This window comes from Heliangelus exortis, chromosome 7, assembly GCF_036169615.1.
Source record: "Heliangelus exortis chromosome 7, bHelExo1.hap1, whole genome shotgun sequence".
NCBI classification, from domain to species: domain Eukaryota; kingdom Metazoa; phylum Chordata; class Aves; order Apodiformes; family Trochilidae; genus Heliangelus; species Heliangelus exortis.
Genome location: NC_092428.1, coordinates 25,905,326 through 25,930,670, shown reverse-complemented (window position 1 = coordinate 25,930,670; position 25,345 = coordinate 25,905,326). Strand labels below are relative to the sequence as shown.

Sequence of the window (25,345 nt, the reverse complement as noted above, 5' to 3'; positions counted from 1 at the left end):
CCATTTATGAAATAGCAATAAACTTCAGTAAAAATACATTTTCCAGTACATTTTCACTTGGGGAGCCCCTATTAGTGAAAAGGTGAAAATATCATTTTCATCAGTTTGCTTCTTATCCAAAATGCCAATACTTCAAAACATAAGCTCATTTCCTCTGGATCCTAGACTAGCTCTAATCAAGCCATCAAACAATAGAAGCCCCCCCAGTAAAGTAATCACACACCCCTCTGCAAACACCCCTTTACCCAAAAAAAGGAACCTTTCTGATATTTGTAAAAAAATTTCCCTCTACAATTTTGCCTTGTTGACAGATGTCATTTAAAAATTGAAGAAATGCTCTCTAATAATAATAAAAAAAGGAGGTGCCATACATATTATCTGAGTGGCTGTCTACCGAAACGATCTACCTTGCTCTAATGAGCCCCTATGGATCTTGGGAGATGCAAGCTGTATTGACATGCACACTTAAGCTAATACACCTAGACCAGTGCCTCCAAGCTCTAGCAGCCAGGGATGCTGACAGAATATCTCGCTTCTATCTTCAAAGAAAGGAAGTGATTAGTATGTTATCATTACCATTCAAAACGTGATTTCCCTATTCCCTCCCGGCATAGGTGACACATCTCTGAGATGCGGCCAGACGATCGAGGCAGCTAAAGCCACATCAAAGCCTGCCTTGAATTTTTTTCTTTTTTTTTTCTCCCCCCCCTTTTTTTTTTTTTTTTTTTTTTTGGAAATCATTAAAACAATGCATTTAGATCAGTACTGATAGGACCCAATGTGAAGGTCAGGAAAGCTGCAATAACAGTCTATAATAATTAATAGAGTTGTCTAATACACAGTGGATAGGTTAACAGTAAATTGCAAAAAAAAAAAGCCTTTTGCATTCATGGGGGCCAGGCCAACAAAAAGAAAAAAAAAGCAGCAGAAGCACTTAATAAAATTTAAAACCATAAGTCACAGTGCTGTAATTGAAATCACAACTGCAACTACAGTGGTGCACGTTCTTAGTATCCATGGTCCATCTAGATAATTAGTGTTAATTTTGCTTTTTTTTTTTTTTTTTTTCAAAGTGCTTTTTCATAACATCTGCTAGTTCCTCTTCAGTGCCCTTTAGGAAAAAACAAAAGTAAGCCTGCAATACCTTTCGCCAAATACTATACCCCTATACGCCAAATACTATACTATAAAAGATGTTAAAGAACAACTAGTGTAATTATTTTAAACTTCGGGAAAAAAAAAAACTCAGAAACTCTACATTATTATATAGTTGTCTCTGAAAAGTAGAAGAAAAGGGTGTGTGGGGGGGGGAAAATAAAGAAAAAGTTTAGAAGGTAAGAATCCTAAAAGTTAGAGAGTAAATATTTAAAAATAAACAACAACAGAACAGAGGCTGGGAGTAAACACAGGAAGCAAAACATTATAATTACAGAACAGATGTATAGTGCTGTTGTGGCATACTGGAAATAAAAAGACTATCCTGCTACATTAAGAAAGAGGGAGATAATCAGATTGCACATTATAATGTGAAAGAGAAACAGAAAAAATCAGCATTTAACTGTACATTTTTATATACTATAGAACCACATTTAATCTAAAAAGTATATTACAAGCCCATAGTTTGCTTCAGTCTTACGAGGAGCAATTAGAATAGTAAAGCCCTGAGAAGCCACTGCTAACATAACCTCAGAGCTGCTTCTTACTTGCTTTCAGAACCTTTCCAGCCAAGCCATTCTATACCAAAACCTAATTTTTATTATAAAGGGTGGTGTTCTTTACATTGTTTGGGTTTGGAGGCACCCTGTTCTTTGGTCATGAAAATCAATGCCCCACAGTTGCAGCCAAAGCTTTCAACTGCTTCCCACCCCTCCCCAAACTCCTTCTCCCACAGCATCCCCTGCTCTCGGGGAGGTGGGCAGCGAGGTGATTCAGTGCATCTTGCAGCTTCAGACACAGCTCCTATCTGGACTCATATAAGGAAGTTTTGCAAAGTGGCAGACTATCACCAGAGATTTAGTCATTCCGTGTGGGCTGGATTCAAACTGAGATCTCAGGAGTTTAAAAAACAGAGCGACACAACCTCCACGGAAGCCTGTGTACGGCAAGCGTGCTAGAATTGAGCCCTGTAATGAGAGAAAGCCCAGGTTTTATTAACAAACAGTATGGCAAACCACAATTTCTTTTAAGATCAGTTCATACCTCCTTAGGAGAACTATAATTGGGCATGCCTTGATGTTTCACTGTGTGACGAGTTCAGAATTATGCCTGAGTCACTGTACTAGCCTTCATTTAAACTTTAATGTGCATTTTGCATTGGGTATAAAAACACCATTGCAATTACAACCTATCCAACACACAGAGAGTACCTAAGTGCAGAGAACAGAATGCTAACAATTGGGTTTTTCAAATTATTTCTCTCTCTACCTGTACTATTTTTGATCTAGACAAAACAAATACCTGCATTTAGTTCTTTTTGCTGCTGTTCTCACAACATGCAGAGAGAAGAAAAAGTAACCTATGAGACTGGCAAGGAAAAGCAAAAAAGAAAATTACCAGAAGCAATGTCAAAATTTTTAGGTGGATAAAAAGAAGATTCATATTCTGCAAAAGGTATTACTGAGTTCAGTATAGCTCCTAACTTGCATGCCCTTGCAATAACATCCTGAATTTTCTTATTTGCCTTCATAGCTATTTCAAAAAAAGAGCAGCTTTGGTTTTTTCATCTAATTAAATGTTCAGAGTAAATTTACAATTAGGAATCTTTATGTTTAAAAAAAATATATGTTTACAAGCAAAAATTACATCTTATTACATTCTTTTAAAAAAGCACAAGAGCAGAAGTGCAGGTGTCATTAAAGAGATGAGAAAATTAATCTCCTGAAAAATCTCAGAAATCAGGCTATATAAACCCTTGCAACAATATCGTTCTCTGTTTAAACACTGGGACTATTGGGGAGGGGAGCTCAGCAGTGGTGGGAGGGCTTTCATGTGGCTACATGTTTATTTTGTTTAATTTTTTTGTTAACTGTTTTACTCTGTAGCTCTAACATATTAGTATCAGCTTCACAAGAAGAGGGAAAAATAAAGCATTCAGGGAACAAGTGAAAGAATATTTTTATCTGAAATATCTTAGTGTTTTTAAGAATTCTCTGTAATTGTCCTTAATCTGGTTACTTTACAATTCTTTGTCATCACCATTTCTAAAACTTACAAATCCTTTCCTGCAGAGCTCAGCATTCATTACTGATATGTCTGGGCACACATTTCAAAAAGAAGATACCAAACAAATATGTGATGTAAAATACTCATGCCTCTAAATATTTTTATTCAAATACTTCCCTGGTTCAAAATCTCCGTATGAAACCCTTCAGAAATCTGACCTATAAGTAATCTTGACTTTACTGTGACCGTTTTGGCAGCTGTTGGGAAATAATAATATAAAAAGACCAGTTCAGATACCGGCTTTGCTAAAGCAGTAAGTAAGAGAGGATATTAATTTCAGAAAATATACTGAAACATTTGAGGAACTGGCCATTAAAACAGGCTTCTCTCTCTCTAAATATTTATGAGTCATTTTATAACTGGAAGAAAGGTGTTCTGGAATACTGATCTCTAGTGTTACACCTACAGATCTACAGCACTCACAAATAAATAATAAATATTGATATGCATGTGTAGGTCTACCTGTACTGTATTTTCAGTGGGTATACTATATCCAATATAATACATAAGCTCCTTGAATACCTCACACCAAACTCAAAACATGATGAAATACCGTGTAATTCTTTCGTGTTTCAGAACAAAGTTTTACCAAAGCAATGCTTTCACTTTCAATACCAGTGTATAAATGTATTTACCCTATCAAAGATTTTGTGATGCAAACATGATTATTACTGTACCTGATTTGATCATAGTATTTTAGCAGAGATCAAAAAATAGGGTGGTTTTTTTCCCCTTCTTTTTCTAACGCCTTTAAAAAAAATCCACTATCAAAGAATGTTAATTTCTAAGGTTTGATCTAGAGATTCCTATGTAAGTGTACAATTATTAGCGAAAAGGAGGCACAACAGTGAATATTTTAAAGCAATGTAATCAATATTTTTGCTTTGTGTAGATTTCCCTGCAACAATGAACAAAAAGATCTACTTCAGATTTAGAAACTCAGCTTTAAAGGGAAAGCTAGACAACAAAAAGCAAGAAAGTACTCACCTCTTCACGTAATTTTATCAACTGCAACATGAACGCACAAAAAAGATAAAAAGGAAAGAAATGGCAGGAAAGAAAGATCAGTTGTGTGACAGGATACAGAATTAACATTGACAATTTATCTGTTTACATGTTTAGCATTTAAAAATCACAGACAAACACATTAAAAGAACCTAAACATAGACTACATGCAGAGTTTTTTGAACGAATAAAGATCACTTTCTCACACTGTCACATTAAACAAAGAGAATAGTGTGAAATTCTCTTTTAAACCACATCTAAGACACCATCATGAAATAAAGGGGAATGACTTCATAGAAGTCTATATTATAAAGAAAAAAACAAGTTTACTATTCCTCTCTTCGAAGACTGTACAGCTGAAGTGGTTTTGTATATACAAGTTTGCAGAATGTTTGCTGTATATTTTAGTCATGACAACTGATTTCTTATTTTACTAGCAGATCTAACTTATTAATAGATGACAGCATCTTTATATCATGTAACCAGTATTTCAATTTTTATATACCAGAGTTCTAATGTAACTTTATTATCTGATTTTATTATTGAGCCTCACATTAAGAATGTTTTTTCAAGTAAAAAAAAAAAAAATCAAGCAGCTTAGTTAAAAGACAAGGAAATACGATTTATTGCATAGCAAATTTAAAAATAGACAAAAGGAATAGGGAAGAATATGAAACATACTTCCCTCAGAAAAGACCCATTCCAGGTTTTTAATCCCAGACCACTACACATTATGTGTATACATACACACATTGGGTGTGTGTACTTATATAGAATATACACTTTTATTTATCAATTTATGCTTGTAAAACAACACAAACTAACACTATTAATGACATTGCTCTGGCAGGTTTACTATAAAACTAAATAAAACCCCAGCCTGATTATCAAGATATGTTGTAATATCTCCCCTTAGAGGGACAGAGGAATTATTTGTACTGGAACAAAACGTATAATTAATTACTCACAACAAATGTCTGCATAAGAGTGACTCTATGAAAAATTACAGTTCTCTCACCGATTCCAGTTGAATTCGAAATTACAACAGCTACATCATTATCTCAGTTTATGCTGATACTTCACCTACAGTTTCGTAACACTAATTTTCAACACATGTGTAAGCTGAGAATGTTTACTACTAATAAAGTCTCACCAGCATGAAGGAAACAAAAGAACCTCCATTATTCTCTATTGTTTCACAATGTGAAACAATAAAACTCCTCTAAAACTCAATGTACGCCTCACCCCATTACCAAAAGGGACAACCAGGCTCTAACTACAGGGAATTAGGAATTCTAGGAACTACCACACGGACCTGAGGAAACAGTTCCTCAGTACGTAGCTAAAAGAACTTTGCTAGAATTTTATATAAAGAAAACCTCATTGTCCCCAAAACCCGGCGCTCAAATTCAACTGTTTGGCCTATCATAAACGGATCTCTTTCTCCAGATCTTTCCCCCCCCCTTTTTTTTTTTCCCAAAAAGGCAAACATTAAGGCTCTTTAGAAAGAGACGATCTGGGAGTTGATCGCATAGCTATCTTTTCTTTCTGAGGCCACCATTCTTTGGTTGACTATGATACTTAAAGGGCCAAAGTTTAAAACTACTCTGCCGCAATAGAGCCCGTTTGGCCGTGCCACCCTGCTATAATCAATGAGAGTTTTAAAATGCTGCACATTTGTTTTTTCAATAGCCCCCAAACAAAAATGTTCTATCTTGTTTGTGCTGCATGGCTGAATTTAAGCTCTGCATGGGATTTGCTGCTAAGCTAAGTAGTGGGAGAGGGTGGGTTGGTTTTTTTTATTCTGAACATTGGCTGAAAGATATTCATTCAAATTAACAAAAGATGTATTTTTCCCCCATTTAACAATGCTCTTGATGAAAATGTGTTACCTTTACTTTTCTGTTTTGAAACATTATTTTTGTTACGCTCCCCACTCAACTGCAAACAGCATTAAGCCATTTGCAGCCACCATTTTAGGTAACGATAATCAGCGTATTTTTGAAACAGAGAAATTTTTATTTATTTATTTTTTTGCAATACAGAACTCGATACAAGACGTAATCTGTTCCTTTGTAGGCTAAAAAAAAAAAAAAAAAAAAAAAAAAAAATCTGGTTTACGCTGGTTTGAACCAGTGGAATCTCTTGTGGCTAAGCCTTCTGCTGTGACTAAAATCAAAACTGCACCACAGAGAGCAAGGGAGTGAGATGGTCTATGTGTGTGTGTGTGTGTGTGTGTGTGTGTGTGTCTGTGAGGCACATCACGTGATGCAGAAAACTACCGAATTTTTTTTAAAAAGCTGATAACGCTACCGCCGTCTCTGTCCGCATACAGATAACGAATAAATGCTGAACTCTATTAAACGCCCTTTACACATTATCGTGGGTCGAACACACCATTTTCTGAACTTATGATGACAGTCTATTTATTTTGCTATAAACCCTCGGCATGTAACGAACAGATTTGTGTCTGGTAATGATCTGCTCTGCCAGGGCTATATGAAATGATACCGACCTTCTTTAGATCTTGGGGAATTAAATTGACCAACTTCACCCCCTGGTCTGTAGCTGAAGTTTGACACACTTTATGCACAGCAAGCCCAAATCTAATATTATCAGAACTTTGTAGTCAGAAATTAAGTAGCCACAAAATATTTGTTCACCGCATATCACATATACAGTGTAGGTGCATATGGACACACAATTTAACCTAATGTGAATTTATTTAAACTTCTTAATGAACTTAGTTGTAAAAGAGGCATACTATTATATTTCCACAAAGTTGGTAGTATTGCATCTGACACTGGATTTCTGATTTAACCCAATATTTACTTTCTAAAAACATATAAATTATGACATAAACCAGTTCTGTGATTATTAAAGTAGTGTATCATTTTACTGAAAAGCTCAAAACTTACAAACAATTTAATAAATAATCACTTTTGGGTTTGGGGTTGCAAGGTGGGCTTTTTTTTTTTTTTTTATGGGAGAGGGGAAACTTCTGATTCTAAAACTCTCTATGTGCCTCATCTGAAACATTCACCTGATCTGATTTAAGAATAAATCAATGTATACAAAGCTATGATTTCACTACACCCTAATAGTACCATGTGTCTATTTCTCTCATTAAACAAAGATGTGCTTATTTTTTAAAAAAAACATTAATTAGCACTATTGTGCGATTTTTATATCTTCTTGCAAGAAGCCTCTAAATGCTTTATCTGGTAACATTATTTGAATCTTGGTATAACAATTCTAAGGCCACGTTATTCTAAGTTGTCATCTACATGGGATGACAGCTACTTATGGAAGGGATTCAGGAAATAAGAAGTAGACAAAAGATCAAACATAACTTGTCAATTCTTACATCTGTTCTCCATACTTCAAGATTTCTTCTTGGGAGAACAACTGGAAATTCATACCTATGACCCTCCTCATCACAGATTAGAACTTGGCTGTGCTTTGCTGTAACTGTACCTTTGAAACTCAAAAAATAGAAGATGCATAAAGAAAGGATGCAAATGGTGCCCCACTTCTGTCTCTACACTCAATACAGTTGTACTAAGAGGTATATATCAAGTTCCTTTTTGTCATCTCCATCCACCAAAATCGTTTTGCAAATGTTTTCATGATGACAAACACCACAACTAAAATGTACAGCTCATAACTCATTCTACTTGGGTAACACTCCAGTTTAATCAGATATTCAGTATTTCTATTAGCAGCTTCTACCAGTACTTGTGGATTGGTACAGGAGCAACCCTGAGCTGGCAACGTTTGTCATCAATTCTTTTGTCAGAAGAGGAACTCCTCCACTCTTCTTTCATTTGGTGATTGAATTGGAGAAAAAAAATAACCCATCATCTTTCATTTTAACTAATCCAACCTAGTCCAAACTTATTGATAAACAAAATTCCCATAACAACAGGGTGAAAGTCAGTCCATCTACCTCTATTTCCATCAGACAAAATTAAAGCAAAAATTTGAAACATCTTCAAATATTATATATGGCTGTAAATTATACCCAATGTCCATTCATCATCTAATAAATGCTTTCTGTTGATATAATAATGCACATGAGAGAAAGTGTATTGAGTCTGAGCCTAACGAGTTAAATAGGTCAAGGTAACAAGATCACTGTATGGTAACTACCCAAACTTTACACTTGATTTGGATAGCTGCATGTTCTGATAAGCTCACTATCCACCTGAAGTTCTTGCTGTAATTGCTTGTGCCCATAACTATGTGCACAGAAGATAGTACAGATATAAATAATGGTGTCCCATAAGAGTAATAATGAATATTGGAACAGTACAATAAAACATTTATAAAATACTGGCATTCACATGTTAAAAGAAGTTAGTTGACTTTGTGGTGATATTTCAGAGCAAGATATTCAGAACTTTCAAAGGCGTGAGGGCAGCAATTTCAAGTTGGGTTACTATATAAACTCCATCACCCAAAATTTTCTTCCATTGAAGAAGTGGTTATTTGGAAGAAAAAAACCCCAAAAACATGTTAAGAAATGGTCTAAAGTATAATTTCTTCCTCAAGACTAGACCATATTTCTTCCATCCAGTTTAGAAAAAAAGATCATAACTTGTAGAAGTGCACATGAACCGGTTATTTAACCATTCCATAAAAAGTGAAAATAAAATATTTTATCTCATTCCTACAAATAACATATTCTGTTATAACTAAAGCTTCTTATCACAATTGCCCTTTTATGTCTGAATTCACAAAATTTTTTTCTTGAAATGTAAAAATAGCAGGACCTTAAAAGAAATGAGAATCTTAAGATTGAGAATCTTAACACTTTCACAGGACTGAGCTTACAATCATTACATGCAGACTATGAAACTCTTTTCCTTGAAATCATAAACTCACTATTTAGGGATAAAACCCCCTCATTATTTTATTCAAATTTTTTAATCTGCCCTCACTATGATATCTAAAAATAAAGATAAATATATTTTAAATTTAACCCTTCACATACATATTAGATTTGCTGTACCCTAGAATCTACAGATGTATTGTATCCTGTGTATAATTTCATTAATGTATGTATTAGAGTCTATCCCAGAGTTTAAATCTTCCATGGCACATTTAAAACACTGTATAAGATTAAGGCTTAAAGGGTCTGTGTTTTAAAATTCATTGTACTGGGATAAGCCTCCAAGTCTTCCTTTTTTTCCAATCCTTAGTGGAACAGAGCTTATATTGAGGGTAGAGGATAGTAAAATTTTCAGAACATGGTTCTGTTCCATTTCCTTATTTAATATTGCATTTATCAGTTAACCATTGAAATAAGCTTCACTTTCACTAACAAAATAATTTAAATTCTATCTGGTCAGAAAAGAAAATGTGATGTTTAAGAAAGCTTTCAACTAACTTCTAAGTCAAAATACACAACTTTGACTACAGCTGACATGATTTTCAAAAAGAAAAGAAACATTCTGCTTTCAGATATAGCTTGTCAAACAAGTTTTAGCACCAAAAGAAATATGAACAGGTGGGTCAAAGTCCCCTGCATATCATGCTGCCTTTATAATTTTCAGTAGTCTAGTAGGATACTCACTGTAGTGTTCAGAACAACAATAAAGGTACAAGATTTTTTTAAAAAGTCTCAGGATTATCAGGCTTTCCTACATTAAAGAGATGGCTAGCACTCTGCATTCTAGTACAACATGCATTATGAAAGCTTGCTTTTATTAGTACAACTTGTGGTTGTGATACAAGGAGTGAAAATCTGTTTAGGGAAGGAATCACACAAGGCAACTGAGTGGGGTACTGCCTAATTCGAAGAGCTCACTTTCATTTGTTTTGCCTGCCAGTGTTGATTTAATTATACTGCATTATTATCAAAGCTGCATTATGTACTTTTTTTTATTCCTTTTACATGTGTTTGAGGTGAGGACCTTGGCTTTGTCGGCAAACAGCGCGTTTCAAGTTATTTCTTAAGTACTAAATAATAAAGAAAAGAGAAGAAAAGATTTTTTTTTGAGATAGCAGACAGTGATCACAAGTTAAAGGGTTAAATGTAAGATCTCCAAGAAACATTTTGAAGTTGATTAAGACCCCAGCTTTGCATTAAACAGTATCACTTCCACATGAGTTGTTGCTAATGCTGTTAAGGAGCAGCTTGAGAAGCCCAGTGTGCCAGTGACCTCCTTCACCCTCTAGCCACCCACTAGGGCTTCTTGATTAGCATCCTACCTGGTTCTCTGAGGAATTCCCGTCATCCCCTAGGAGCTCATTCCGCACCTCATCACTGTAGGCGATCCGTGACCTTTTCTGTAAAACAAAAAGAAGAAAGGGTTAGGAAGTAAAGCTCCAAAGCCATTGGTATCAAGGCTGATCATCTTAAACCTCGAGAGCCCCCTAATGGATACCTATTTGATTTAAAAATAATAAAATAAAAAACCGAAAAATCTGCGACTAAAAGTTATTTAAAAGTTCAACTGCTGTATTTTGACAAATTTGCATGGCAAAACCTTAGCGTTTCTAAGACAGTCACATCCTCAGCTTTTCAGCAATGAAAGCAGCTGCAGGGAAACTCAGGGTACATAATGTGTGATCCCAGAAGCACTGAAGAAACACGTGTAGGAACCAAGTGGGTTTTTGTGAAGAACACTTGCTAGCTGGATGCAGAACTCAGCATAGCAGTGCAGTGAAGCCATTAGATAAGAAAGGAAGACTGAGCTTTGCCCATATACGTAGAAAAAAAAAAAAAATAAAATCAAACAACCCCAAAACTTGAACTACACACATTTCTCAAAACTGATTGAACTTAAAGACACAGAAAATTAACAAGTGTTTTCTAAGCTGCTAAGGCTATGAAGGTTTGCTAGAAAAGGACCAGAAATCAAAGGGCAGAAGGAGAGAAAACAACTGTACAAATAAATATTGGTTTACAGCAGTTCATGGAAAAATTCCTAAACTGAGACACTCTTTAGATTGTTATGAAAGACAGTGGTGATTCACAGCTTATGAGCTCCAGATTTGCTCATGAACTGATCATCATATTGATTCTAAACTCAATAAAGTTCTGAGCAATGGAAAGCAAAAGTCAGAAGATTGCCAGTGAAGCACAATGTTCCATGACACAACAGGCAAGTCCATAAAGAAAACATCAGCCCGATGCTCAATTCCTCTGTTGGCCACTTAGCAGGCCCCTACTCAGTTAATAATTCTGTCCTGTAAACTAGGAACTCAGCAATGGATTAAGCCTTGTATTGGTCATCTCAGGACAACAGATTTTAGCTTGTTATCCTTACCAATTTGTGATTCATGTTCAGATCTAGGTTATTTGCTAAAGCTACAGATGTATGTAGCAAGGACAAAGCATACCACAGACCTACTACAAGAGCTGAATTGTGCCAAATCTTTTGGAGATCTCAGCTGTCACAGTTTCGTGCTAACCAAGCTAAAGTAGTCTACAGCATTAAAGGAAATGAGAACCTTTAAAGAGCCTGTGGTATCAGAGCTCACTGTTTAAATTATTCATTTCATCACTATGGGGGACTAAAACACTCCACAGTATGCAAAGACTATCATATGGAGATAGGTTTTGTTTTTATTCTTTTTTTCACCAAAAAGACAACAAATTGGCATAGATTGCTCAATTATTTTCCTATTTTTATTTGACATGCATCAAACTAGGAAGGAAGTTGCAAGTATATATTAAATAAATATATTTTCTGATTAAGATTCAATCTTCCCATTTGAGGTCTTGATAGTTCAACTGTACAGTCTCTCCCAGTTTCACAAAATGACTCAGCCACATTGATTTTGTTATTGGTGACTGTATTTATCATTATTAGACTGAGATGAGGAGCATGATGCTTCATGATCTTGTTCTGCAGTGAACAAGTTGCCTGATTATATAGAGAGACTGAGACAGTCCTTGGCTACACATCATTTATTTGAAAGATTTAGCTAGCTGATAGTCTTGTAAGAGCCTGCATGCAGGAAAGTAAAAAGAATATTCTTCACAGGAAAGAAATAAATGTTAATAGCAATAAAATCTTGTAATACTTCATATCAGTATCATGAACTTAATAAATATATTTGTATAATTGTTCTTTTATTGTAATAATCTGTTATGATCTGAAAATCAGTAATTATATTAAAAGAAGTAGCCCTTTGACTATAATTAAGTATAACTCTTTGCCATAATCAATAAATAATTTGATAGTACTTTTGATCACAGTTTCACTACCAAATGAATCAATAATATAAAAAGAAAGGCCTTTGAACTAAACTGTTCATTTGTTCTTCCGGGATTTTCCAACATATCAATATCTTGAATTATAATTCTTATTTTTATTACAGTAATATTGGCTAATACTTTTTAAAGTGGCTACCAAAATTAGTTTGGTTCATTCAAACTCAATAATTAAATAACTTTTTAATATTTTTTTTAGCTTGTAACAATCAACTGTTTATAAATATATACTTTAGCCAAATTCAAGAATGATAGTTTGAGCTGGAAATGTCACACACACTGCTACAGTTTGAAGGAACCCGATTCATAATGCATTTTATAAATAGTTAATGACTTCTATACATAAGCTAACCAGGCAAATCAAGAAATTGTCAACATTTTTAGTCTTAGTTGTCAGTTACCACTGTCTACTGGTACTTTATATGTATGTTTCTCGAGAAGACAGAAGCTTTAGAGAGTTTGTAATCCAAGGCATTTCTGGGCAGCTTAGTATAGGTTTAAGAGTTTGCAGGTTGGTTTTTTTTTTTTTTTTTAAAGGTCTGTTATGTATAGGAGTTTTCCTTGTATCTTATATTTTCTTGGATATACACAGACAAAAATTCTAAGCACACAAGTGTTTTTAACTCGGTGTAAGGTGTTTGCACCCCAATGTTGCATGAACACACAGCAACACAAAAGGGTTAAGCCACTTTCTACAAGAACTTCAAGAGAGAGAAAGTTTCAGGGGCTGTTTTAAATGTACTACAGTACCCAGACGTTCTGACAAGAAAGAATATCTGATTCCAGGCAGATCTCTCCTGGTTTATGAACAGGATTTTTGCATACTGATTGGGTGATTTTCTTAAAGCCCTGTTCAAACAGATACACTTGCTCAGTTCTGTCTGGCAATTTGGCTTTAAACAATCTGTCTACTTGACCCAAGCCTTAACATTTCCCAATAGAACTGAATGTGTTCATGGGCGAGCACAGCTAAATTAGAACTGAAATAAATTAACTCAGCTTAAACTAATTAAGATCTGTGATCTGCAGTACCACCCCACTACATTCTACATGTGAAGTAGGGTACATGTAACCAGACTGTAAGAATTCTGCTATACTACTAATTTGAGCATACCAATGAAGTTTGTCTATTACTAAAGCATATGAGAAGTTAATTTCCATGGCCTACACATGGCAAAGCAATTGCTTAAATTGCCTCACCTGGGAATTTAATACAATGTTATCATCAGACCAGCCACACTGTAAATAGATTTATAATGCTTTCCATGTGCTAGGCTAGGTTGTATATGAATTAAGTAATGATCTGGCATTATAATACAATCAGCTAGTTCCCACACCTGGCAGACAGGATATCTTGTTAAATTACAACCTATACAGATACATCACAACATAAAAACAGAAAAGGCAATGGGTAGAGAAACAATCTACATGGTGTATGAACGATTTTTACATGGTAACCAAATAAGACGGAGATAGAAAGAGGTATCCAAAATAATTGGTTTCCAACATCTGCACAACAGAACATACACTTATTCATTTCAATTCAATTTTGGCCTAATTTTCTGCATTCTATACTTTAATTACTCATCCACGTTCTGAAATGTTCCCATTAGTGAAGGCCAGAACTAGCCAATGTCCCCTCACTCCAACCCACTTTCAGCAATCAGTCAAATAATTGATGCCAAGTATCCCGCATTCTCATACCTGAACTAAAGAATAGCTTCCCCCTCCCAAGTGCTCAGCAGCCCCCTGAACACACAGCCAGTCCTGGGTGCATTTCAACAAAAGGCCTGCAAATCCTTTCTTCCCAACCTCCCAATTTTTCAGGCTCAATGTTTTAAGAAGAGATCTTTCTTTGGAGAAATACGCGTAAACAAACAAAAATGCTTATTTACCCACAAACATCTGTTTTCATGCAAAATTCATTATAATTTCCCAGTATGTATAAATGGTTTTAAAAGAAGTCTTAGGACATCTGTTTTAGAGTTTGGCCCTGCTTTCAATGTAAATAAATACTTGAGATTAGCATAACCAGAAATAATCTGTAGAAGTAAATTAGATTGCGTTTTGTGTTCCCTGAGAGTAGGCAGTTTTGCCATTGTTCTTGCTAAAAGCAAGGTGAAAAAACTGGCCTGATCATCAAATGAACTGCTAAATACTGCAGAACATACACTTTCATCTCTGCCTTTCAGAATAGTTATGTATTTTGTGAACAGAGATGGAACAGAGACAGTTTAACAAATTATGAGGAAAAAAAAAAAAAAAGTGACCCTTTTTAACAATCTTAAGGCTTTCATTTAAACAAGCACCTTCAGGAAATAAGATAACTGGAATTGCTCAAGAAGTTGTGCTCAAACTTCAGTTTTAAAAACTTGTGAATTTCTCTATAAAGGTGACCCAAGAACACTAGACCAGACACTTCAGGCTGCAATTCAAAAGGGGTTTTCCTGTTCCTAAGCCACTCAGTTTTTATCGATCGTGTGTAAGAAGCAGGAAAATTATTACATGGTGCTAAAATACAACCTGCTGGAATGCTGGAATCCCAAGCATTTCCATATGAAAATAATAATATATGAAAAAAAAAAAAAAAAAGGAAAAAAATTAAAAAAAGCTGATACTTTTCTTTCTAAAAGGGAACAAAAACTTTTCTACAGATGCTAAGAAATTGAAAGAATCAACCCTACAGTATGTGTTGGCTGGCAAAGGCCAATGTCCAAACCACTCCTAGTCCTGCCTGCACACAGAGAAGACTGCAAGCAGCAATAAGGAGAAACACACACCTTAAAATATATATTCTGCCACTCTCCCAAACATCTTCAGCTTCAAGAACACCAGAGAGAAATCAAACTTCAAGTCTTAACGTGAAATTAATGCAGAGATGCTATCACCCACTTTAAGTAGAAGTTACAAGCCTATAAATCTTTTCAATAATCATCATCAAACACTTTTAGTTTCATTACAGGGTGAGGGCAAGGAGGAAGGTCAAGCAAAGTCCCATGAGGTCACAACACTATTTTATTATGTTGGTCATGAAAAATGCAGCTTCTGCCCACAAAACTACTTCCCTCTCAAACTCCTGACTGTTGGACCATGTCACCAACACAGCTGATGCTTAAACAGCCTGAGAGATTAAACATGCTGTAAGCAGGGAAGAACACAGGTGAGCTGTGAAAGAATTGTAATTCATCAGTTCTGTGAATTTAAGGAGCAAGAGAGGATGATTGCTACTGTGCAAAAGACATCTTTATTTAGAGAAACAGCTTACATTTACTTGAGCTCTACTCTTAAAACTTCATAACCTAGGAGAGATTTTTCAAAATTCAAAGGTCTGGAACTAAGTGACCTCTCCCTCCTCCTTTTAGAGCATGCTCAAAAATCCACTACCATCACTTCCAATTTAACAAGACCACATCTGTGGCAGCATAACAGAATGAAATATAAGTTACAAATCCAAGCATGGAAAACTTCATATAAACATTGTTAGAGCTTGCACAGTGCTCCCCAAATGTAACAATGAATGGTTTGGGGAAAAAGTAGAATAGTTTAAATGAAGTAGTAATAATAATGATGATGAGGTGAATCACAAATATATAAAAATATGTAAATACAGAACCCACACTCCTCAGCTGGTCATTGCTTCCCAACCAGAAAAGCCCCAAACTGGACCCAGCAGCAGATGGAGGTGCCTGGGTCCAGAGACCCCAGCAGCCTCAGGGCAGCCAAGCCACAGTCCTACTCGGGGAGGCAGGAGCAGACAACCCATCCTGGTCACCTCCTGGTCACCTGGAGGGGCCTGGACAGGACCAGGGCATGTTTGGGCCGGGTCCTCTCAAACCAGGATATTGACACATGCACACAACAAGCACGCATGTGAGAGCTACAAGTTGCACTACAAAATTACCTTTTCGGGAAAATTATTAATGGTGGAACAGAGAACTCCTACTGCTTTGTTCCAGTACTACACCAAGATGATGTTTCATGAAATTTTCACTAGGCATCTCAGCTCCTTAGGGATTACAGTGGTTTTTTGACAAAGAGCTTGCTTTAGAGCAACTGTGTATCAGGATCAAGTACATTGGACTGCCCCCGTGGTCCAAAGACTTTATGTTGTGAGTTAGCTTCATAAATAACCAAACCGTTTACTAAATTTCAGAGAGAGAAGATAAACTCTAGTGTGTTAGACCAGCAGACAGATGAACCTAGAAATTGAAAATATGGAGCCATTTTCCCCTGAAGAGTAAAGTTTATACTGCAAAGGCCAAACTTTAAAGAGGGTGCTCCCAAAGACAGGGAAGCAAGGGAGAAAATAAAAAATCTTAAGGAGCCTGATGATTTTTAAATAATTAGCTGACACTACGGTGAAGGGTGATTACATCTCAGATAAACCAAAACATGAAATGTTCATTAAAATAGCTTTGTTTCAGCTGGTGTTTCCATACAGCGCCTGGTTCCCCATTGCAGTAACAAGACATCTGCTGGTACTTTCCACCAGCTCCTTCCTTTTCCAGAAAGAAAGGTCTAAACATTACTTTCTTCCTCTGTTTGTTACTTAGGTGTTTTTATCAGCCTGTAACTACACTCTCGGGCCAGACACTATGGAGATTGTCAGCTGTAATGAAAAATCTGTAACTGGACTGAAGCAGTTGCTATTCTTAAATGCTACCATCAGCTTTTTCAGCTCTCCCACTCCCTGGATTAGCAACATAACAGTATTTTTTAGGATTTACAGTTAAAAGTACAATATTTTCTACAGAGCTCTATTAATAAATTAAACATTTTGTCCACAGTGAACTGCAAGAGTGAAAAAGAAAAGCAAAATACAAAGACAGATCTGATACTGGACACTTAGAATGAGGGCAAAGCAGATGACTGAAATGTTTCAGAGGCAGCTGAATTGTCCCACCTACATTGGTGCCACTCTGACAGGATCTATTTTAAACCAAAGAAACTTAAGCAGGCCTTTCCAAAAATACTTTTTAGTGCAGAAAAAGTTATTTTTAGGCCCTGTCTCTTTTTCACCGAGCCTACACACTTTCCCTCAGAGATATCTTCTCAAACCTATATCAATATGTTTTTTAACTTCTGAAAATAACGTAGAGACTAAGAAAATTTCAGATGATCTGTAGCAAGACGAACCTCTTTTAGGGCGCGGCGCTCCAAGGTCCAACCAGGTGTTCCAGGAGAAACTCACAAATAGTGCTCTGAGTCTAATGCTCTCAGAGCTGAGCAGCCTGAATCGGTGCTACTGCTCCAAAAATGGCCTCCTCTCTTGCTTCCTCAGGTGTGAGCTTTATTGGCCCCCTAATCCTGCTCATGCGCAGTAAGGGCCCGGCCTAATCAGGCACAGGTGGGCTTAACACAAGCTCATGCCCACTGCCTGGCAATTAGTGGCACCTGGTTGCCTCATTTCACTACAATGATCCCTAAAAATATTAATAAATATAGAATCATAGAATCATAGAATCCTAGGGGTTGGAAGGGACCTCGAAAGATCATCTAGTCCAACCCCCCCTGCCAGAGCAGGGCCCCCTAGAGTACATCGCCTAGGAACGTGTCCAGGTGGGTTTTGAATGTCTCCAGTGAAGGAGACTCCACAACCCCCCTGGGCAGCCTGTTCCAGGGCTCCGTCACCCTTACAGTAAAAAAATTTTTTCTGACATTCAACTTGAACCTCCTATGCTCCAATTTACACCCATTACCCCTTGTCCTATCACTGGTCACCACTGAGAAAAGCCTAACTCCATCTCCCTGACACTCACCCCTTACATATTTGAAAACATTGATGAGGTCACCCCTCAGTCTCCTTTTCTCCAAACTAAAGAGACCCAGCTCCCTCAGCCAATATGAGAAACCTTATTCAATTACAGTAATTGAAGATAATTTCTGACTTTACCAGTAGATACAAAATAAAACAATGCTTGATGCAAAGGACAATTAAGTATAAAACCATCATAATTAAGGTGGTTTGCATAAAAATATACCTACGTAGTGCTCATTCTGTGTATTTCAATGAACAGATTTTTCGACCATAAGCACATTAGCCCAAGCTATTTGTTAATAAAAAGGAAACAGAAAAATAGTTATATATATAGTGTTAACACAGCCCAGCCAAAACTGATATGGGGATCTTGCTGTCCATATTTCATGATTTTTTTAAATTTTTTTTTTTCCCTGCCATATTTTAGCTAGGATTCAGTTCCTTCCTTCTTGATCATGTGTACTTACACAGATACATTGCCTTGCCTGAAAAAGAGAAAAATTGTCCAAGTTTAGTAATTTTACTAGTTAAGTGGTCACAATTGAGCTTTGAAGTTTGCAGCAGATTGAAGGAGCAAATCTGTACCTTCACTGCTCCCCACCAGGCACTACTGGGACAGAACCAGGTGTTTCATGCTGAGTTAAATCAATAGCTAATATGATAAAATAGTAACCTGATGTTCAGACACAACATTTTCTAGTTTTATCACAAGCTGATGATTAGCAGTTCTTGCTTTACACTACCTGAGATAAAAGTCAGTAACTAATCCACTACTTATAATTTATCTAACTAAAGTCCTCCTCCTATTTATACTGCCTCTGCATCTGAGTTCCTGTGTCTGCCTCATTCAGGGAAAACACTTATAAACAATATTTATTTTTAAACTGCGTAAAATAAATAAAAATTATCATTGCCATTACAATGCACATATCTGTATCAAAAATTACCCATGGCAACCCCTTGTCTACACAGTCTAATTTTTCAGAACTTAAGTCTTAAGCCTGGTAAGACAGTATAAATGAAAGGCTGTATATTTACACAAAAATATTGGTATTTACAAAACATTTGGCCATTAAAGTGTTTTTCTGATAGACAGGCTTCAGCTAACTTGTTATTTTCCCCCTTACCTTTATCATAGTCAGAATTTTTGCCTCTAAGTGGACCAACATACAACAAAAAGAATTAGAAACACTGATACTGGCAGTAGCTCATTTCCCAGTAAATATTGATGTCCAAACTCAAAAACCAGAGTATTTCTGTTCTGTTTCTATGTCACTACCAATACTTACACATTTCGATTGATCTTCTTTATAGCTGCCTAGATTTTCACTGTCAAGACAATGTAGTGTGAACCTTAAGAAAACCCTCACTTTAAGTAAGACTGGATAAAGACTGCCATAGCAGTCAAAGCTTCAATTGGTCCAGAACTTGTACTGCCTCCTACAGTGGCCATTAATGGATAACAAAGGGAAATCTTCAGGAACAGAGCAGGGATGGAACAATTCTCATTTCCATAGACACTGCCAGTTTCTGATGATCAGCAGCTGAGGGAGTTTAAGGTACACCTAAAATCTTCATACTTAATAAACCTTGATGGGTACTGCTTACATAATACTGCTTTTATTTAAATAGCAGCTGAACAAGCATTCGTGCATAAGAAGAAAGATGTGCAGATCGCTGTATTATGGCAAAGATTAAACTCAAAAGTTATCCCACTTTTCATTGGAACAAAACTAAAATGAAGCTCCAAAGAAAGAAGGTATTAATTAAAATATCTAAAGCAATTAATTTATCTCACAGAATGCTGTTACTTCTCTTCCATGGGACACATATTTGCAATACGAATTTAATTCATAGGTTCTCATCTTTTCAGGGGAAACTGCATATTAGGAGAAAGAGTATTTAATGAATCACTTTCCAATTTCTGCTCATATCAGTGATTTCCTCTCCACTGTCTTTATAAACTCTAGCAAATATTTAAATTACTTGGATTAGAAAAACAGAACTATAGTCTACACCATATTATATCTCTGCTCAGCTCCTTTGAAGCACAAGAAAAGCCCAGTATCATTTGACCAAACATCTGTCCCTCCACCCCACCAGCTGTTCTTGTATGGCACAGTTTAGAAACTTTTGGTATAACAAAGCTGTTAACATCAAATAAAGCTGATCTGATACAAAGAAAAATAAAGTTTGATAGCATATGGCAAACATAATATTTACAACTACAATTCATAGATCTGATATGCAAAACCAACACAAAAATAATAAAAGAAATAGAATGAAAAAAAAATGTGTAACACATATCTGGACTTTTTATTGTTAAGAATTCAGGGACAGACTCAAATTTCTGCAATTATCTCCTGTTAAAATTTCATCCTAAAAATGAACTCACACAAAGATACAGAGGGTGACAGAAACCATATCACTAAACTCTGTATCTGAGTATCTGCCACTCTTTCCCTTTTCCTGTCATTCATCACTCTTTCACCATACACCTTTTTCAGCCATACCTTCTTCCCCCAGTTTATCACATGCTTTCTCCAGTACGACCATATTTACCACTTTTCTTCACAAAGTGTGATGAACCAGCTTATTTTCTTCCCTTTCCCACCAATCATTTTGCCATTCCCTACTGGTTCCTATTTGGGTTCTCACCCAATCTCCTCTCAAGGCCCACACAGGACTACACACCCTGCAGCAAACAAGAGCAACCATCATGAGGAGCCCTTGCTGTCATTTGACCATTATCCCTGTCCAGTTTCTACAGGAAGCTCTATGGTTCCATAGGAAAACAGCAGCCACTATAAAAAGATCATAACAGTTTCAGACTTTTGCAGCAATGGCCCCAGGGAAAAAGTTTAGGTGATTGTTGGGTGACAATTTATACTTTTGTACCCCTTAAAGCAAAATGTACCTTTGTTTAAGATGCAAACATACCTGATGTGACCTAATGCCTTACAAGAACTCTGCTCACAAATGGGCATTTATTTGTAGCAGGATGATAAAATTCATCAATATACTCTTGGTTTCAAAATTTATTGAGCATCAGTTTGAATGTTGGAAGTGTTTTCTTATAACCTTTCAGCAATACAGATGGAGAACAGATGGAGTCCAATAAAAGGTAAGAAAGAATTCAACAGGTAAGATGCGTTTCATTTGAAAGATGAAGAAGAAGAGCAAAATGTGGTTCTAGCTGATCTTGAACGTGCACTGTACAATGAACCATCTATGCTCTTTATTTATTTATTTACCTAGATTTTGCAAGGCAGAAAAAAAGCATGATCACAGAATTTGTATTAACAGATGAGTAAATACATAAATATACATAAATACAATAAATATGAGAGAAAACAGTAAGAATTAGGGTCTTTCAGGAGACACTTATAAGTAAATGGCTAAGGAGTTAACTAGTACACCTGTGTATTTAAAAAAATCCTTATATAAAATGACAGTGACATCATACTCAAAGATAAGCTAAGAATTTCAAAATATCAAAGCATATACAAGTTGGCCACAAAGATCCCCTTGGAGGAACCTATTTTAACTAGCAAGAAGTCTTTCAGACTAAATAATGTGTTAGGTGGCTGTCAATCTGAGAAAAACTTGTATTGCAGTAATCCAGAAGAGTGCTACTTGAATTTTAACTGCAAAATGAGAGATTTCACAGCTAAGCAGCAAAACTGGGACACCTAGCTCCACACAGATGAATATTTTTATTTGGGGATGAAAACAATATTGAACACCTTAAAAACTATTTTATCACAAAATGTTTGCTAGGATTCCTAGTGTGGATTTCACATTATTGATCTAACCACCTCATCAAAAAGAGGATATTTTAGTATCTTATTTCATCCTGCAAGAATCATTGCAGGGGGTCACTAGAAAACTGTATGTGTTTTCCTAAACAGTATTTCCACAGATGGCCCCTAAGCCTCATACATATTTCTGTATCACCCTGGAAAAACCAGTCGAGACCTAGTAGCAGGATTTCATTTTCCAGTGTATTATGGATCAACTTTCAGATCTACAATAATCTGTATTTGGTTCCTAACAGACAAAACCACATAACAGCAGAAATTGCCAGAAAGCCACAAACCAGATCCACCAAATAATTTGCTATCTGCTAAAGGGGGAAAAGCATTCTAAGAACCTTCTGATCTCTCTGATTTCATACAGGGACATCCCTGGTGTCAGCTTTCCACTGTTCTCAGAGGTTTGCAGTCCCCATTGTTACTATGAAGAAACTACTGGTCCACTATCTGAAAGAGAATGGTGTGCATACAGATTTCTCCTTTGTCTGTTTGATTTACAGACCTGAGAAATATGGATTACCCCTGTTATCTGCACGAACAAGCTCTACTAAAATCTTGGCATTCAGTCAACTTTTATCTTGGGGACCCCAACTCATACTGGTTTGCAGCACAGAGCACCTATCTCATCTGGATTGTCATACAAATAGATTTTTGTCAGATGTTCCATTTGTATCGGGGAGCATGCCAACAAAAACAAAAGTCAGCAATTTAAAACAACAAACCAGCCCCTGTGCTGACAGGAACAAATTACTATATTCTGGATGAATAAGAATTACTCTAGATCACAGATCCTCAGTATTGAACACTATGCAAAGGGTGAAAAAGTATTCCTCAAATTAATTCTTTCTAGTAGCTCCATGCTTTGAAATAGAAAAGGCTGAGTATTACTAAAATACAACACAAAAGAATACAAATAAGTTTATAAAAGCACATAAAAAGGTGGAATTGATGAGGAATTAATTATTTAACAACTGCTGGAGCTAAGACAGCAAAGACTCAGTAGAGTTCAAAACTAAACTTTTGCAATTGGTCAAATGGTGCAGCTCTGTGTTGTACTTCTAACAACTCCAAGATGTGGTTTCCAGGCAATGACCTTACAGGGGCTGAGTGCACTGTGAGGTGATGCATGGATCTTTTGGGGCAAAGATGGAAGTAGCTGCAAAAACACAATACATTTTGTTAGCCCACCCTAGGAGCAAAACTGATTTCTGTTCTTCCACAAACCACACAGAAGGTCTAGCACAATCTTTTCAAAGAAATCTTCTGATCACTCTGTAATTATTACTTTTCGAGTGACCCCATTCCATAACACACCATTCATGAAAAGACCTTGGAAACACTTTCTCTCTGAAACCTGGTAGTAAGCCACAGAGACCTCAGCATTTGAACTTGGAGTTATTTTTCTTTTAAGGATTATAGCACTTTAAAAAGAAACCTTGATCTACAAGCTAATTGGAATGAAATTAGTCTAAATTTTTTTTCTGTTTTCTTTTTCTTTTGTTTTTATATCAGAGAATTTTTTTAAAAAAACTCAATTAAAAATCTCAACGTCCTGACATATTCCATCTCCCTTCCCAACAAATGAAAGAAGCTACTATCTTGTCTTCGTGACTCCATAATTTCTTACTGTAGAAATTAATGTGATGCCAAAAAAGCAGAATGAAATAAAAATATAACTTTTATCACCGAGATAAAATTATATTAAAAAAGCAGCACCCTGATGAAATAAAAACCTTCAATAACTACACTGATAGAAAGAGTGTACAAAATAAAGTAAAAAGTAAAGAAATATTTATCTACTTGAAAGTCATCTCCTGGCAAAATGTAAAGGAAGAGCCTTTCTAATACACTCTCAGTAAACAAGTAATACTAGAAGACAAAACCTATGAGCAGACACATATTTTTGAGCTAATTTGAGCTGAGCCATTCCATTAGCTGTGTTATGCACCTAGTGATTTCAAAGTTGCAGGGTTAAACCCTATTCCCAACCAACATCCTGCACTCTAAAATGAGACTTTTCAGAGAAACTTTAAACAGAAAATGATTATGATCTATCAAAAATTGAAAATACACTGGACATTAAAAAGACAAATGGTTCAAGAAAGTGTTGTTTGCAAAGAATATCTTGAAGTCTATACCAAATACTTCCATTGCTTCATTCACAGTAAGGGAAGCAACAAAATGTCAAACTTCTGTGTTTTGCAGCATTGTTTTCTAAGAAATAAAAGAAATTATTAAATGATTAAGGAATTAAAAACATCAGGAGTGATAAGAATAGATAATATGGTCTCTGCATGTTTGCCAACAGGAATAATTTTTCCAAACAAATTATATGTCAGGTAAGTCTCCTTTGCATACTGGCTGCATGTGCTTCTTACCCCATATTTAAGCAAAATCATCACTAAAGCAAGAGAAGGACTGCAAATCTGTATCAGTTTCATTCAGTTTGCTGAATGCAGTTGAGAATTCCTTCAAAGAAGTTATTTGCTGGCCCTTCCCACCAGTGCTCCTCAATGTCTGCAGTTGGTTCATCATCATTCAGCTACTTCCAGTGGTCACCCCTCATAGGCTTCTCAGTCCTCCAACAGAAGGAGATGCCACATTGCCTGGTGACTCTCCAAGGGCTCTGGACAGGCTGGGCCTTCTGCAGAACCATGTGGCACTGTCTTCTGTTATCTCAAATGACAGAAATCCTTATCAATATACTGTGTCCTTTTTTAAAAAAGAAAAGAGTTTTCACAATACACTCTGGTTTTTGGTATGAGACACCAAGAGCATTTTATCCCATGTGCCCATGCAGTGGGGTTGGATCATGATGATCTTTAAGGTTCCTTCCAAGTGCAACCATTCTATGATTCTATCTATGCTTCTCCATCAGGTTTTTGTTTCTTTTCAATAATCTGATTTGAGGGTAGATTTAGTTTAGATATTAGGATGAAATTCTTTACTTTGAGGTGAGATACTGGAACAGGTTGCCCTGAACAGCTGTGGATGCCCTACAGGATGGATAGGGCTGTGAGCAACCAGGTCTAGTAGGAATTGTCTCAGTCCCCAAGGCACGATCTTTAAGGTCCCTTCCAACCCAAACCACTCTATGATCTAAAGCATCTTTTACTGAAAGATTTCAAACTTATCAAGACCCTCAAAAATCAAATTAAGTTACCACATTTTATTCAAAACATTTCTAAATCTAGAGACTTCTCACATAAGACAATGACTTTTTTTAAAGATACGACCGACTTTATAGGAACATGGAAAAGGGAAGCCTGCATAAAATAATGCCATTTACTATTTTTATGAGCTATTCAACCCCAGGAC

General features: G+C 36.1%; 2 protein-coding genes across 5 annotated transcripts in view; one reads left to right on the top strand and one right to left on the bottom strand.

Moving 5' to 3' along the window:
• ZDHHC6 (zinc finger DHHC-type palmitoyltransferase 6) overlaps positions 1-25,345 on the top strand; it is a 173,871-nt gene that overhangs the window by 98,910 nt on the left and 49,616 nt on the right. The gene's annotated exons all lie outside the window — the stretch shown is intronic.
• Positions 1-25,345, bottom strand: part of VTI1A (vesicle transport through interaction with t-SNAREs 1A) — a 263,303-nt gene that overhangs the window by 199,170 nt on the left and 38,788 nt on the right. For 2 of the 4 annotated variants that reach the window (XM_071749440.1, XM_071749442.1), the window contains exons 4-5: positions 10,444-10,521; positions 4,210-4,230 (exon numbers count right to left, since the gene is read on the bottom strand). In XM_071749440.1, coding sequence (XP_071605541.1) covers positions 4,210-4,230; positions 10,444-10,521 — 99 coding nt within the window. The remainder of the gene's footprint in view (positions 1-4,209; positions 4,231-10,443; positions 10,522-25,345) is intronic. The other 2 variants (XM_071749441.1, XM_071749444.1) reach the window with 1 other exon arrangement.